The 16,102-nt window shown below is 40.4% G+C and overlaps 2 protein-coding genes across 4 annotated transcripts in view; one reads left to right on the top strand and one right to left on the bottom strand.

Annotated features, from left to right (window-relative positions):
- Positions 1-986, top strand: part of LOC149076833 (uncharacterized) — a 29,355-nt gene extending 28,369 nt beyond the window's left edge. For all 3 annotated transcript variants that reach the window (XM_089244538.1, XM_089244537.1, XM_089244539.1), the window contains exon 13: positions 652-986. In XM_089244538.1, coding sequence (XP_089100664.1) covers positions 652-789 — 138 coding nt within the window. In that variant the 3' untranslated portion in view covers positions 790-986. The remainder of the gene's footprint in view (positions 1-651) is intronic.
- A 7,367-nt stretch (positions 987-8,353) lies between these two features.
- Positions 8,354-16,086, bottom strand: LOC149076832 (estradiol 17-beta-dehydrogenase 2-like). The gene is made up of 5 exons (XM_089244534.1): positions 15,626-16,086; positions 12,719-12,931; positions 11,363-11,545; positions 10,175-10,307; positions 8,354-8,892 (listed from the first exon to the last, which is right to left on the bottom strand). The coding sequence occupies exons 1-5, from the start codon at positions 15,840-15,842 to the stop codon at positions 8,544-8,546; spliced, it is 1,095 nt and encodes a 364-aa protein (XP_089100660.1). The 5' UTR covers positions 15,843-16,086; the 3' UTR covers positions 8,354-8,543.
- Positions 16,087-16,102: the final 16 nt, after the last annotated feature.

The raw sequence follows: 16,102 nt of genomic DNA, 5'->3' as shown, positions 1-16,102 counted from the left end.
AGACATATTACTACTTTAAATATGAAAACTTGGGAAGCAAACATCACTAGATTCATAATCCGGAAAATTCTGGAGTCTCATAAGTTCTGAAGAGTCCTAATTTAAGAGGTTCTATTGTATTTTCATCTTAACCCATTTTTGTGTAGACAGACGTTGCATTTGCACAATGCCTTGTTTAAAATTTTTATGAAATCAACATTTTCGGAAATTAAAAGGTTTGATGAGTGCTATTAGTGTTTTTTTAAAATTGATTTACAAAAAAATTTAATTTTTTATGCTTTTTCAAAAAGGAAATTTTATCCTGATTTTCAATGTGGAATTTTTTTTGTCACGTGATACATGAGTTTTCCCAGTATCATAATTACTAATTATTTTAATTAAGTTAATTTATATTAATTAAAAAGTTTAATAATTTTAAATTTATATTAATTACAAACAAAAACATGCTACATTAATTGCCAATGTTTTGAAACCTCTCAAATATGTTTAAGTAACCAGTTATATTTAGAAAAATTGTGCACTTTGATCATGATCTTGAGGAGCAGTCAAAAATGGATTAAATGTTAGTTTCAATTTTTTTTTTGTCTGTTTCGGTATCAAAACATTTTCTGTGAATTCAAAGGGAAAAAGAATAACTAAATTTTTCTCCAGGTACTTGCGGAAAATATTAAAATGATTCGTGATGGCAATGGCGCTTCTGTGAATGAAATATTCAAAATGCCTATGGTGAAGGTTGGCGAAGCAATGATTGAAGTTCTGAGAGATTTAGATGAAAGAGGCGATGTGTAGAATTATTTGTGTCCATTTAACCGAGCTCTAAAGAGCCATTTGTGACTATTATTCATCTATTTTTTCATGCAATTTGAAATCTTGGCTGTAGAACATCATATTTTTTATGTAAAGTCCAAAGCTATATTGTGTAGCGATTTTGCACTTCAGTTTTTTAGCTGTATAATTTTAGTTAAAATAAATATTTGTTGTTGATAGATTGAGTATTTTTGCTCTTTGAACGTGTCAAAAGATTTCAGTCAAGTTTAATGAACTTTTTTGAGGAATATACTGTACTAGGGTGAGTCATTAAGTAAGTCACAAATTGATATGATATATCTTAGAGCAGTGATTCTCAACCTTTTCTGACTCGAGGAGCCCTTTTCAGTGTATAATTTCTATGGCGGAGCCCTGTTTAACTCGAGGAGCCCTTTTTAGTATATTATTTATATGGCGGTAACCTTCAGGCCTCTTTTTTTTGTTTATCAAATTTACTGATTTATTTTATTATCCTCGAGTGGCCGCGGAGCCCCTGGGAAGTGCACACGGAGCACCGGTTGAGAACCTCTGTCTTAGAGTAATAACAAATGTTTTCAAAGAATGTTAATAAATGACAGCATTATATCTTTTGTGACTGACTTGATGATTCTCCTACGTATTTGAACTGAGATCCATCAATTTTATATCTCGATTTATTGAACTTCATGAATATGGAATGCCTTATGCTCACAAGAACACATTGAGATCCAAAAATCACTCGCATGTGCTTTCATGTAAATCACATTTTTAGAGCTAATTATTTTTTTGTCAGTTAATTTTCAAATACAGTAGACACCTTATTATAATCACTGTTATAATATTATAATAGTGTTATCATTCAGGTATTATTATCACTTTCGCTAAGTGCAGAATGTACCAATATCGTGACATGGGGGAAAAAATTCATTTATAGTTATTGCCTCTCGGGACTGCTTTGGTTTATGTCAGGGGTGTCAAACTCAGCGGCCCACGAAGAAACAATTGGTGGCCTACAAAATCCAAAAAATAGTTTTTGTTTTTAATTTGAAAAAATTCAAATAATTTTTTTTCAAAAACTATGAAGCACATTTACGTCGAAAAATGTTGAACCCTAATAAGTTGGCAGGGAGAGCCGTTACATATTCGTGAAAAATTCCAAGCTTTTTAGCGACGACAGTTCCTTGGTAAAGAAATGGGTGATAAATGCTGTAGATAATTTCTGTCTTGAATACATGCGAGCATTTCATGATATTTTTCATACCAAGAGATGTATTGTGGTCGAAAGAATAACAATAATGGGTGATAATTTGCATGGCCATTTGTGTGTGTGGAAGTAATGTCCTCAAATGTACAGTGTTTTTTGAAAGCACTCACTGATATTTCAGGTGATCAAGAAAATGACTTAAATGACATTTATTTAGTGGCAGTTAGATGCAGGAAGCAAAAAGCAACACCGCATGCGGGATCTACAGTTATACCTGTTCAAAACACGCATTCCGGCATAGGGTTTTTGGGCGAGAATTCCTGCCCTCCCCCCCCCCCCCTTCTCGGAATTATTTTGCATTTTCCAGAAACCCCAGAAAATCTGGAAATTACTGTTGTAACACATTAATACTGAAAATAAAATATTTATTTCATTATTTTAATAGATTTTAAAAAAATTAATGGGAATATTTGTTAAAAATTTACTTAAATCCTCTATAGCAGTGATTCCCAATGTGGGCATTAACGCCCTCTTGGGGGCGATGGAAAGTTCCAGAGGGGCAGTAGTAGCTACGGGTATAACATAGGATCCTATGGATTAGATTGCGTTGGGGGGCGATGGGAGAAAAAAATTTCTGAAGAAGAGGGCAATGGGACAAAAAAGGTTGGGAAACTGTGCTCTATATATAGCATTGCTTGGGAAAGAGGGGGTGGGAGAAGGGGGGGGCCTTCCAGTTCGTGTAAACTTTGTACTAGCAGCCCTGCCTACTATGAAATCCTAATACAGGGGTGGGAACTCTGCGCCAATTGCGCCGCACTGCGCCAAAACTAATATCTTGCGCCATCCTGCTCCAATAGCGTATTTTCGCATTTTTCTGCGCCAAATAGCGAATTTTGCTTCAGTATGTCCGGAATTTCGGAAAGGACGCCAAAAAATTTTTGTTCCTACTAGCCACGAAACGTTTCTTTACGAGAAGAGCGTGTTTTATTCCACTAAAACTATCGGCCCCTGATCGGGCTTTCCATCGCGAAACCCCGATATTGTCCGTGATCGTGGAACTGAAGATGGTTTGCAATGCCTTTCAGCTTTAAAGCGCAAATGCGAGTCAGTTGCCGTTTAAAAAAAGTCACCTCTGGAAGCAGCAGAAATTACTGTAGTCGATTGCCATTGTGTTAAATCCCGATGCTTCGTGAAAAAAAATTTCATTCCGGGAGTAAAAAGCGTATGTTCGCCGAATTACGAATGTTAGTTTAGAAACTTTGCCGAATAACGAGCGTTAAATCGCCAATGTTGCCGAATAACGAGCGTTAAATCGCCAATGTGCCGAATAACGAGCGGTAAATCGTCAATATCGCCAAATAACGAGCGGTAAATCGTCAATCTCGCCAAATATCGAGTATCAGATCGCCAATCTCGCCAGATAATGAGTGCTGAATCGCCAAACATCGAGTTGTTTCCTCTGAAATTCCCTCCCATTTTGCAACAATTTCTTTCCAAGTATAAAAAAATTTAAAACTTATAAATTTTTTTTAGCTCATTTGAAGTGCTGCTGTTCAAGGCAGCAAATAGTGCCCTCAGTAAGCAAAAATCATCTTAAATAGACGGGTGCAAAAAATTTTATGACAGCCGCTCTTTCAAAAACAAGGTGTCAAAAGCCTAAAACACCAAAAACAAAAATCAAGCTGATGAAAAGATGTTTGATAACAAAAGACAGTGCAGTTTTATTTTGAAAAGGGTTGAGGGTTAACGAAAATATTCTTGTTAATTTCACTGCTCCAATTTATAAATATCTACTCCGAATCCCATATTTTGCTGCTCCAAATCCCGAATTTGCTGCTCCAAATCCTGAATTTGCTGCTCCAAAACTGCTCCAAATCCTGAATTTGCTGCTCCAAAGCTGCTCCGAAATGGACTTGGTCACTTCCCACCCCTGCTAATATTGTTTTCTGAAGTAGAAATGAGAAAGATGATTGAAGAAGATAAGATCTGAAAAAGGGGCATGGTATTATGATTCCAGGGCTGCCACCAAGAAAGTCGAGTACACAAGCACGAGTGCCAATTCACCCTTTAACGCAAAGATTTGTGAACCTTCTATGTTTAACCAGGGCTGTCTCTCTACTCCACCGGTAGAATAGAGAGGGCCCTGGTTTAACTCAGGGCCGGATTAAAACGTTTGAAAGCACTTGGATGGTTTTACTGTCCCTAGATATCACTTGATATCGAATCTATAAAGAAAAAAAACAGCAATAAATGAAATTTTATATTTCAGGAGTAACTAAGCTAAGGCAGAATTATGATTTGAATATTTTTAAGCACGGACATAGGGAAAAAAAAAAAAAAGAACTTGCAAATCATAGATAATATAACTTGGATCATTTTTGTTTATTTTTGGGACACATCTGAAAGTTTTTGGAATTTTTCACATTTCCTAAAAAGACACCTTAAATTTTCAGACTTTTTTTTAAAAATGTTTTTAAAAAATTTAAAGATAGTTTCTCCCATCGACTGCTTGTTAGGATTTCACAAAGTTCAAACGCAACCACTGAATCTTGGCATGGCCGATATGGCATTATTTTTGGTGAACCGTAATCATGGGGTACCCGTGCTTCCTGATGAATTTTCGAGTCACATAACAGTTCATTTAGTTCTACGGTAGATGGAACTAAAGCGTCTTCATACCTATATTCTAAAGTTCTAGATTGAACCACAAAAGGGTGATGACTGTGAAGCCTACAAGCCGGAGAAGAGGTGGTCCAGCACCTGGGCTGGCCACGAGGATGGACAACGGCTCACCAAGCCGGAGAAGTGGTGGTCCAGCACCTGGGCTGGCCACGAGGATGTACAGCGGCTCACCAAAGCCACCAAGCCGGAGAAGCGGTGGTCCAGCACCTGGGCTGGCCACGAGGATGTACAGCGGCTCACCAAAGCCACCAAGCCGGAGAAGCGGTGGTCCAGCACCTGGGCTGGCCACGAGGATGGACATCGGCGCCACCAAGCCGGAGGAGTGGTGGTTCAGCACCTGGGCTGGCCACAAGAATGGACAGCGGCTCACCAAAGCCACCAAGCCGGAGAAGCGGTGGTCCAGCACCTGGGCTGGCCACGAGGACGGACATCGGCGCCACCAAGCCGGAGGAGTGGTGGTCCAGCACCTGGGCTGGCCACGAAGACAGGAAAGCAAAACCGCGCCCCAGATGTAAATATCGCGAGAGCGGCTGTGGGGTAAAATTATGTACATAAATGTAAAAACTTAATTCTTTGAATAAACAATTTTCTGGGGGATTCTTGGGATCGGGTCTCGGGGGTTTGGGTGGGGGCGTCCCGGGCCGTCGCTCGGGCCTGTGGGCTCCTCCTGGGGGTGGGAGGTCTGCCCGGGTGGGGGAGATGCTGCCGCAGATATCGCAGGAAACCCTGAAGACCAGGCCTTGCGCTTGCAACAAGGGTCTTAGACAGAGGGTTGGGGGTGCCGGGGGGGGCGCCTTCCGGACAACCTCCGGTGGACGTCCTGGCCCGGCTCCCCTGACTCTACCCAGCGCGACCCAACCCGCAAGGGTAAAAGGCTTACATCCCTGGAGGGACAGAGTCTGGGCCGTGACTGGTTTGTCGGCTGTGAAGCCTATGCAGAAGCAAGAAAATTGTTTTTATGCCACATTTCAAACTATGAGCGCACTGAATGATTCGCAGAGAAACCCGTGTTTTTTTTTTTTAACGTGATCCCAAGAGATCCGTAAGATCAGTCCAGGAAATATGTTAGTAGACATCGAAGAACCGGATTTCGAACCTAGAATTCCACAATCAGAGGCTAGCTCCCTAACCACTGGACTGCCAGGCGACAATTTTTGATGCATTTCATCTGTCTGGGAACACAGTGAATTTTCGATAGAGTAAACGCACGGGTAATAATAATTAACTATATAAGATAAGACCATGCAGTCGATCCGCTAATGACTCAAAGATTTGAGCATTTTTAAGTTCAGGTCCTTATTCCACAGAACTTGGGTTATACTCTTAAATTTGTCATTTTTATATTGATTTAGTATTTATCATATTTGGTTGAGAATGATGATGATTTGTTTTTTAATACATGGGTCTCAGCCGGACACAACCCGAGGACTTCGTGACAAGTAAATCTGTTTACAATTTGCTAGAATTAGTATGCAAATTGGTAGGCAGGAATTTTTAGTTGGCAGAGATGAGGGCCTCCTCAGTTTGTTAAAGTATCTCCATGTTAAAATAGCTCAAGCTAACTTTATAGAAATTGCATAAAATCTCATTCCAAAAAATCAGCATTAACAACGTGATCTCTAGTTTGCGATATTATCAGTTTTTCAGTATTTGTACCATTCTTTTGATGAATATCTTCAACTATACAATCAATCGAAAATTTTAGGATTTTCTACCGGATGCTTGATGCCGGAAAAAAATTGTACATAAAAAAAATTTTTTGGCAACTTTTTGTGGTGGCCCTTTTCTCTTGATGCACGTGCTTGTTTTGCTTAATGGTTTATCCGGCCCTACATTCGCACCTCAAAGTTGGAAACTACAAAAAACCAACTTCAGCCAGCCGGCACAGGTGGGGGTACGAACCCGGACCTTGCGTTATGACTGCAATCTGGTCCGGTAAAAAAAAAATTTAATCAGTATTTACAAGTAAAAATCTGTGGCAACGAAAGTCATGTGTTCAATGCATTGAGAAGAAATATTTCTCCTCTAAGGTTCTTTCTCTTTATTTCTCCTCTAAGGTTCTTTCTCTTTATTTCTCCTCTAAGGTTCTTTCTCTTTATTTCTCCTCTAAGGTTCTTTCTCTTTATTTCTCCTCTAAGGTTCTTTCTCTTTATTTCTCCTCTAAGGTTCTTTCTCTTTATTTCTCCTCTAAGGTTCTTTCTCTTTATTTCTCCTCTAAGGTTCTTTCTCTTTATTTCTCCTCTAAGGTTCTTTCTCTTTATTTCTCCTCTAAGGTTCTTTCTCTTTATTTCTCCTCTAAGGTTCTTTCTCTTTATTTCTCCTCTAAGGTCGAGAAAACAAATTTCAGCCATGATTTGAAGCTATAATAACTAGCTTGAACTATTGAAATTAAAGCAATTATTGTAAGTTGCAGACCACAAAGAAGTGCATAGTTTAATGCGATGCCCTTTGATGAGACACAAACTACGGTATATTTCAAACTGGCGTTGGACTTAATTATCAAATTAAGACATTCTTTGTAAAAATGGCAGATGCCAAACAAGCCTTGGGATTCCATTTCTAAATCCCGTCCAAGTTTTCATCGTTACATACTATAGCTTCATCACACACATTTGCTTGATTATCACTTAATCATCCCGTGATGATGCTTGAATTTCAGAAATGTGCATTTTTCACAAGAAATCGGGTAGCTCCGAAATCTCGCGACTCGATGTAGCGTAGTAATTGTAGTAAGTTGGTAGTGATTTAGCGATTACTGTTTGTTCACCGTCACCCGCAATCCTTCGAGAGCGCTTTGATATATATTTCTCTCTCTAGCTCTGTTTATGCAATATTGCGGTAGCATTGCGATTTTTAGCACCCGCTTGACGACCTTTTCTCCTCGTAGGGGCAAAAGGAGTAAAGAAATAGGAATAATATAAATATTATTCTCTCGGGTCTAAATACTTCCTCCTCTTTCTTTACTCCTTTTCCCCTACGAGGGGAAAAAAGTCCACCCCCCCCTCCCGTAATCCTTTGCGATTTTTTTCTATTGCGGAGTGAAAAGAAACTGGAATTTTAATTTCCTATGTAATTTGGGCTTCTGAGATGTAAAGCCGGTTGTGCTTGGTCTTTCAATGTAAGAAAGTTAAAAAAATTGAAAGAAAAACTGCAGTCGACCCTCGATTTTACTAACCTCCAATTTATCGCACGTTTTAATGGTCATCTGATGAAAAAACAAAACTGTACCGTATCTTTAAGCGCCTTTTTCATAACGAACTTTCAGTTTTACGAACGTTTTTGTTTACGTCCATGCGGGCTTGTAAAATTGAGCGTCGATTTCACTACCTTTTTATATGCTATCTTTATCAATTTCAATTAATTTAAAATGCTTTTTGAAAGTTAGAAACTGAATTTTTCTCTGAAAGATTAAATTTCTTGCCCCCCCCCCCAAAGATCGCTACGCCTCTGTCTCAATGCACTTTTCATTAACATGTTGGATTCATATAATTCCAATTGAAACAATTACAGGGTGTTTGTAAAGAAATGCGTAGAAAGATTGTGCACCTCTTCCTACCTCAGGGTTCCCTTCGACTTAGAAAGTCAGAGAAATGAAAAGTGGTCAGAAAAACGAAATAGTTAGCAAACCGTCCGAGGGGGGATCTGAAAAAGGGTGATATCATAAGTGAAAAAAGCCCATATAATGAAAATAAAAAGATTTATGTATTATAATGTGTATCTGGGATGAGTTGAACATTGAAGGACCGGACACACCCCGCTTCCCATCTCAGAGAGATATCGAAGCTTTCCCGGGGGATGGGATGAGATTAACACCAAAATCACACACTAGTACAAGATCATATACACGGGAAACATACTCGTAGTTAGATATTCACAGACGTTTATACTGGAGAAGTGGGATATTGTTCATTTTATTGAGGATCTCGAACGAAAAATTTGTGACGAAAGAAGGCATCATCTTGTATAGAGTCAAAAGCACGTAGACGGCGTTGTTTCTGCACGGCATGTAGACGTCGCACGGCTCCTGCAGGCTGACCGCATCCTCCAGCTTGTCGACTACCTTGTTCAGTCTTGTCGAGGACGGATCCGAGTAATTCTCAACGAACTTTTCACACGCCGCGAGGTATTCGTCCCCGTACAATTCTCTTATGTCGTCGTCGACTTCGTTCAATATTTTCCGTATAGCCGCCAAGTTTGTGCCTCGATCAGACATGGAAGTCCTGTAAAATTAATTCCACTCATTTCTGCATAACAGCTTTAAAAACAAATAATCATTTGAAAAACGGAAAAATAAAAAGAGTACTGTCTCATTGAATGAGTTGAAAGTGAGATTCCGGCTCTGCTGCATGTGGTTTTAGGGCAAAGAAGAACCAAAATATGATGGTGAAAGTGAAACAAGGCATGCTCGCCTCTCCCATGGGAAAACGCTGACGGGGCTCCAGACTATAAGCGCCTTTTTCGAACTTCAAGGTGCGAATAAGAGCCCCGATGTCCCATTTAAAAGTTTCTCCGCAGAGAGACGGAATACGGTTACAATGAAGATTTTAGCAGATGGTAGAAGACGACCCGGGCCACGCTGGCGACGTGAAATCTGTTTCTGTTCAATGCTTGTTATATGTAGTGCCGCCATCTGCCGTCACTTATTTTTAACCATGAGTGAAGTGTAATGAATGAAAACTTTATCGTTGTAAACCTGTTGCTCTCTGTGTGGCGAGACTTTTTAAGGGGAGATCTGCTCGCATTCACGCCTCGAAGTTGGGAACCACAGAAAACCAACTTTAGCCGACCAACACTATGGCAAAGGTGGGATTCGAACCCGGGTCCTCGCGATGCGAGTCCGTCACTATGACCACTCGACCACCACAGCGGCGGAAGGAAATATCCGGAGTAAAATGTCCAGAGTGAAGTGTCAGGAGCGAAATATCCGTGGCAAAATTTCCGGGTGAAATGTCAGGCTCGAAATGTTCTGAAATGACAGGAATGAATGCCCTGTTCGAGACGTCGTTGGCCAAATGGCGGAAGCAAAACGTCGGAAGTACAATTTTCGGATCAAAGGAAACAGCCACTGTACTACTTACCGTACAAGCATCGAGTAAAAATTTTTCAGAATTTCTAACAAATCGGTGCGTGTCGGAATGTGTTGAATGTACATATACGTGGCTCTAACGTATTTATGTTGTCAGAGGCATGCTTGTTTCGTGTTATACTAATGCTGACATCTGTCCTCCATGGTCGGAAGACAGATAGAAACACTTTTCGAACTCGAAACACAGACCACTCTGACAACATAAATATGCTAGGGTTACGTATATGCACATGCAACACATTCCGATACGCACTGATTTTTTAGAAATTCTGCTGAAAAATGTTATAAACTTACTTGCAGAATATGGGAGCAATAAAACAAGGAATGATAAATCAATAAGGCTTCTGACGGCCCAGTTGGTAGGCCATTCGGATTTCATAATAAGGTAGGTTGAAAGTAATAATGAATGATCTCACTTGAAGGCTTCTGGTTCTATTTCGATCACTTTGATACCCCAAGGCCGGAGCTCTTGCCTAAGAGTTTCGCAAAACCCTCTGGTCGCCCATTTGCTCATGGTGTACGCCGAAATGGAAGGAACATTTATTCTGCCTGTAAGGAATATAAAGTAGATGAGCCGAATGCGCTAATTGTGTGTGTAACTAGTACGCAGGGTGTCCTCTAAATTCATAAATAGTTTTAAAAAAATCAATAAAAAGTGAAGAAATTTGTATATTTGAATGCGGTTAGCAGAAAAAGTTTTTCTGACAAAGAAGGATTTTTTTAGAGAAAAATTACTTCAAATTTTTGTCGATAGAGGGAACTACTAAACCATACATGCACCTCGTCCATATTCCTCTGCGGAACTTCTAACGAATTGCTGCATGTTGGGAATGTGTACGTGAAGTGAAACCTGACGTGTGACGTTTGTTTCTGTGCAATGCTTGTTATGTGTAGTGCAACTATCTGCCACTAGTTTTTAACTATGAGTGAAGTGTAATGATTGAATAATTGTATTGTTGTAGGCCTGTTGCTCTCTCTGTAGCGAGACTCTGTGGTGCACGATAGAGGGCACTGCATTCCAGGTCGGCAGGATTAGGGTTACCAATCATCCTCCTTTTCGGTGTCATTTCAATGATTTTTCATGTAAGCCTTCAATAATTTGCCCCCCCCCCCTGTTTGATTCGTTACCTTCGGCTCAGGCCCTGTTGGCCCAACTGTTAAGATACCATTGAACAGTTTCACAAATATCGAAAATTAAGCATTTTCATAATGAGGAACATTCAAAAGAATTTTCAAATTAAAAATAGAACGATAGGTCGCGAAGTTGTTTGTGTTGTTACATTTGGGTCACGGGGGGAAAAGGGTTAAGAACCTGTGCTGAGATACTGAATAAGGGGTCATTCGAATATTACGTAAGCAGATTTTCAGCCATTTTTGACCCCCCCCCCCCCGTCAGCAAAATTTCTTCAGCAGCTTAGAATATTTAATATCTTCTAAAAGGGGTGGTTGATGACGTAAGCAACCTTCAAACCCCCTTCCCCCTTGTCATCGAAAGTCAGCAAATTCAAACCCCCCCCCACACCCTCCCTCGATGCTGACGTAATACTTGAATGACCCCTAATATGTGATATAGCTCGCCAGATTAGAATATTTATATACTGTACTTGCTAAGCTCGTGACAGTGACCACTCGTCCTCGGGATTTGATCAGGAGTGGCAAAAAAGCTTTCACAATCCTCACTGGTCCAAGAGTGTTGACGGCGAAACTTTCTTGGAAATAATGGATTTTCGTGAAGGCGAGATCGAAACCTCTCAGTACGCCGGCATTGTTCACCACTGCCCATAGTTCTGCAAGGAAGGGGGAAAAACCATCAATACGTGCTACAAATCCTCCTATTGCATACATCCCCTACCCGTGGCATTCTGAGTCATCTGATGTGACCCGCTATTGTAAAAATTAACTAAGCGGACACATTTATAAATCACTTAAGCGACCCGTGGCACATTTATAGATCATTCAAGTCACCCACGGTACATTCATAGATCACTTAATTGACCCGCGGCGCAGTTCCAGAGCACTTGGACGACCCGTGGCACATTTCCAGAGCACTTCGATGACCCGCGGCACATTTCCAGATCACTTTTAAGTGACCCACGGCACATCTACAGATCACTTTTAAGTGACCCACGGCACATCTACAGATCACTCAAGTGACCCACGACATATCATCACTCAAGTGACCCGTAGCACATTTTCAGATCACTCAAGTGACCCGTAGCACATTTTCAGATCACTTAAGTAACCTGGGGCTCATCTACGGACCACTTAGGTGATCGTGATCCAGGGCGACGTGCACTATTCATCAATTAGTGCAACAGTACTTAGTGCCTGATTCTTTACCTTTCGTCGACGAGCAGCCCGCACAAAAAAAAATTGTGTAGATATTGAAAGTGATTCTATTTTAGTTGGAAAACCATTTTTCTTCTTCGGAGGTGTTCCATCTATCATGAACAGATATAAGTGTACTTTCAGAGTGTGAGTGCCTTTCGTCTACATCCCTAAGTTTTGGGATCTGCCAACCCTAGCCTCGACCAGGGCCGTCTTAAGAGCATCATGGGGCCCCCGGAACAATTAGTTTTTCTGAGGCCCTACCTGGTAAATTCTAGAAAATTTCAATCTCATATTTGTGAGGCCCCCCGCGGGCACGGCCTGAGTGGGCATCACTCCTGAAAGTTACTGGTACTTCTCCAAGGAGGTTCGAATCCCCCGGTAGTTTTTCGCCCTCCCCGGCAGTAAATATTCGGTAGTTTTTCAACCTCCTTGACTTCACCCCCACACCAACTTAGGCCATATCGCTATACTGAAATTTACCATCGTTAACGAGTTGGAAATAAATTTGCCATCAATCGGTGGTCGCCTCAAGTTCATTAGGGAAAATGTCTTTGGTTCGAACCTGGGACCTGACGGCAAACTTCACGAGCATCTTACCACTACGCAACTGGGGCGCTTGTAAACCTTACCACTGGTTCCTAAGTTGCTCTTGACATACTCCAGAGTTTCGAGCACGCTGTCTTCTTTTCTCACGTCTAATCCAATGACCCTTAATCGACTCGACGAACACTCTTTCAGCTTTTTGGCCCCGTCGCCGACGGGAAATAGGCAACCGGCAAACACATCAAATCCTTTCGAGTCGAGTCTTTTCGCAAATTCGTGCCCGAATCCGGAATCACAACCTACAAAGAAGAAGAAAAAACCCCGAAAAATAGCATTTGTAATAGAACAATGGAACTGCAATATACAGTGTGTCCTGTAAATGCTAACGCGGCCTCTATATCATCAATCGTCCGTCGTAAAGGTATAGTTTCAATTTAAAAAACGCTCAAAAGATGTTCAAAAATCTCCTCGTACCAGTTTAGAAAGTGTAAATACAGTGTGTCACAAAATTAAAAAAAAAATTCTATATTTTTATATGCCCCCCCCCCCCGCTTCAACTTCCAATTAGAAAGTTGAAAGTTGTTTCACTGTAAATCCTGTGGCCTACAGAAAAAATTCCATGTCGCTGATTGAAATATTCGCTAAGATATTTAAATTCAAAAATCGGGGAAAGTTATGAAAAAAGACAGGGAAAACAAACGGACAAGGCTTCTTTCCCAACTTTTCCCCGATTTTCGAATTCGAATATCTCAGTAAATATTTAGAAACATTGATTTTTTTTTTTTTGCCTCAGAAATGACAGGACGACAACTTTCTAATTGGAATTTAGGGAACCGTATAAAAATTTTGATTTTTTTTTTTGTTTCGCACTGTATTTCCACTCTCAAAACTGGTACAGGGTAATTTTTGAACGCCTTTTGAGCATTGGAAATTTTTTTTAAATTGGAATCATACCTCTACGATGGGCGGTTGATGAGATAAAGGCCGCATTAGCACGTACGGGACACCCTGTATACGTAGGTTATTTATTCATTAATTAATTTATTTATTTTTGGTACGGAAAAGTAATGAAGTTTAACAATACATAATTGAAAGATTTTTCTCAACTCCGTACCGTACTTTCCTGCGTACAATTCGAAGATGCGATTTTCACTCCCCAGAAATGAAATCTTAAGGCATTGGTTCTCAAACCTTTGTCTTCCGTGACACCCTTATCCTAGTGGACATATATCGGCGGCTCCCCAGAGTAGTCTAACAGAGAACCGCTTCATGATATTGGGATTAGGCACACACCCCTGACAAAGGTTAGTGACGCGCCTAGGAATCGTGACGCAACAACTGTCTAAAAGGAATGGAAGAGGGTTGATTGATCACACTTATTTTTGGTTTTTTGGATAAAAAATGTAGATTTTTCCGCTCTCTTATCTGCACGCCATCTGTTAAAGATAAAAAATAATTTTTGCTATTTTTTTTTCATTACAACCTTTCGGAGAAGAATCCGCGGAAAATGGCGGGGGAGCGGGTGTATTATTATATTTTTTAACGAATAAATCCGCGAAATACATGCAGGAAAATACGGTAATCGGGGGGGGGGATAGGGGCCTGTTTTATGAGCTTAGGAAAGAGAGGCAGGGTTTTTAAAAATAATTCGATATAGGATCGTCACACAAAGAAAGACTGCACTTACAGGGAGCGACTGCACCAATGCTGAGAAAACGATTCATCGTTACCATAGACTATAGCCACTAGAATAAGGACACATGCCCTTATCCAGTCGCCTTACCATAGACTAAAGATATAATAGACAGCGCACGCTATTCATAAAACTTGTCGAACGTGAAGAAAAGATGAGCAGTATTGTCGGGGAAAGAACAGGTTCTGCGCTATTACATTTGGCTCGTTTTCGCAGAACATAGTGATTTCGTGTTAGTGCTAGGATGTTGTTGTAACGAAATTTGACTCGATCGAGTTGATGAAAACTTTCCTTCATTTGTTCAATGAATTTCATTCATTCTTATTATTCTTAATCTGTGATCGTTACCAAGCGGCTATTCTAATAATGAATATTTCCAGTTTCGATTTGCTCAACAGGAGACGTTATCGGTTGACTTATGTATTTGAGTTATTGCTGCATTGGTCATTTTGTGACTGAAAATGTAACTTTTTTTTCCTTGACAAAAGTTCCAGCTAAAATTTAGCAGCACAAACACAGGGTGTCCAATAAATTAGTAAATCGTTTAAAATTTCATAAATATTGAAGGAATCGGTATTTGAATGCGGTTTGCGAAAGAGAGATTCTTTTTGGTACAAAAACAAAAAATTTAGCGTTGGAATTTAGTTAGCTGATGTTGGCAAATCAGAGTCCTGTAAATTCCTGGGGAGGGGGGGGGGGGCGGCACGATTAACTGCTCATTTTTGAATTTTTCCTGTTACTGGCACTCAACATGATTTACATTGTGATGTTGGCACTGGTGGATATAGTACTATTATTGGTAAAGTTGTCTTACCAATATGTAAGTTTTTTCTCAGCCACGAATCGCCTGCTGATGCTTTTCGAACGTTACGAACACAGAAGAGATTAAAGAAAGGTTCAGGTCCAATCACTCTCTTGCCGGACTGGTGTGCAATGCTCTCTATCGATGAAAATTCGATACCCTTTTCGCAAACTGCATTTAAATATAGCGATTCCTTCAACTTTTATGAATTTTTAAACCGATTACGAATTTATGGGACACTCTGTATATGTTTAGCCCGTGCAAAAAGTTTGAGCTAAAACAGTGTTTCCCAAAGCGGGAGATATCACCCGCTGGAGATATCACCCGATGGAACGGTTCGGGGGGGGGGGGGGGCAATGGAGAAGCTAGGGTATAACATGGGGTTCCCTTGAGATGGTGGGGGGAGATGATGAGAGGAAAAACATTTTTGAAGAAGGGGGCGATGGAACAAAGAGTTTGGGAAAGTACGAGCTAAATTTTCAAATACACTCACCTTACCTGTAATGAGAACTGCTTTCCCGCGAGGTAGCACTCGCTCGGTGAAGTAAGCTGCCTTGAATAGCGGGTAGAAATGAAAAGCCAACACGATGGATAACAAACAGCAACCTAAATAATTGTAGAAGCACGTGAAGCATTCTGGTGTTATAGCCGCCAGAATCCTCAGAGCCGCCGCCCACGAGAAAGAATACAAAACGGCGAACAGGTACCCCTTCATGTCACTGGTATATAAATATTGCGTTGTTTTTATTCTAGACGAAATTTTTGCAGATTTTTTTTCAAAGCTTAATTTCACTGGTTCGAACACACAACTTCATACTAGGCATCTGTCTCATCATCCATGATTGGCATCTCAACGAAATTTATTTCGAGGAAGAAAAAAAAAACTCGATAGTTTTTCTTCTCATTACTTTTAATTGAGTTTACTTGCACTTTGCGAGAGCGCCACCTTCCTGTCACATGAGAAGGTTAGATTAA

The sequence above is a fragment of the Pholcus phalangioides genome, unplaced genomic scaffold, assembly GCF_987345545.1.
Source record: "Pholcus phalangioides strain wild (caught in Gottingen) unplaced genomic scaffold, Ppha-v1.0 ptg000015l_1, whole genome shotgun sequence".
NCBI lineage: Eukaryota > Metazoa > Arthropoda > Arachnida > Araneae > Pholcidae > Pholcus > Pholcus phalangioides.
This window is presented reverse-complemented; position numbering and strand designations above follow the sequence as displayed.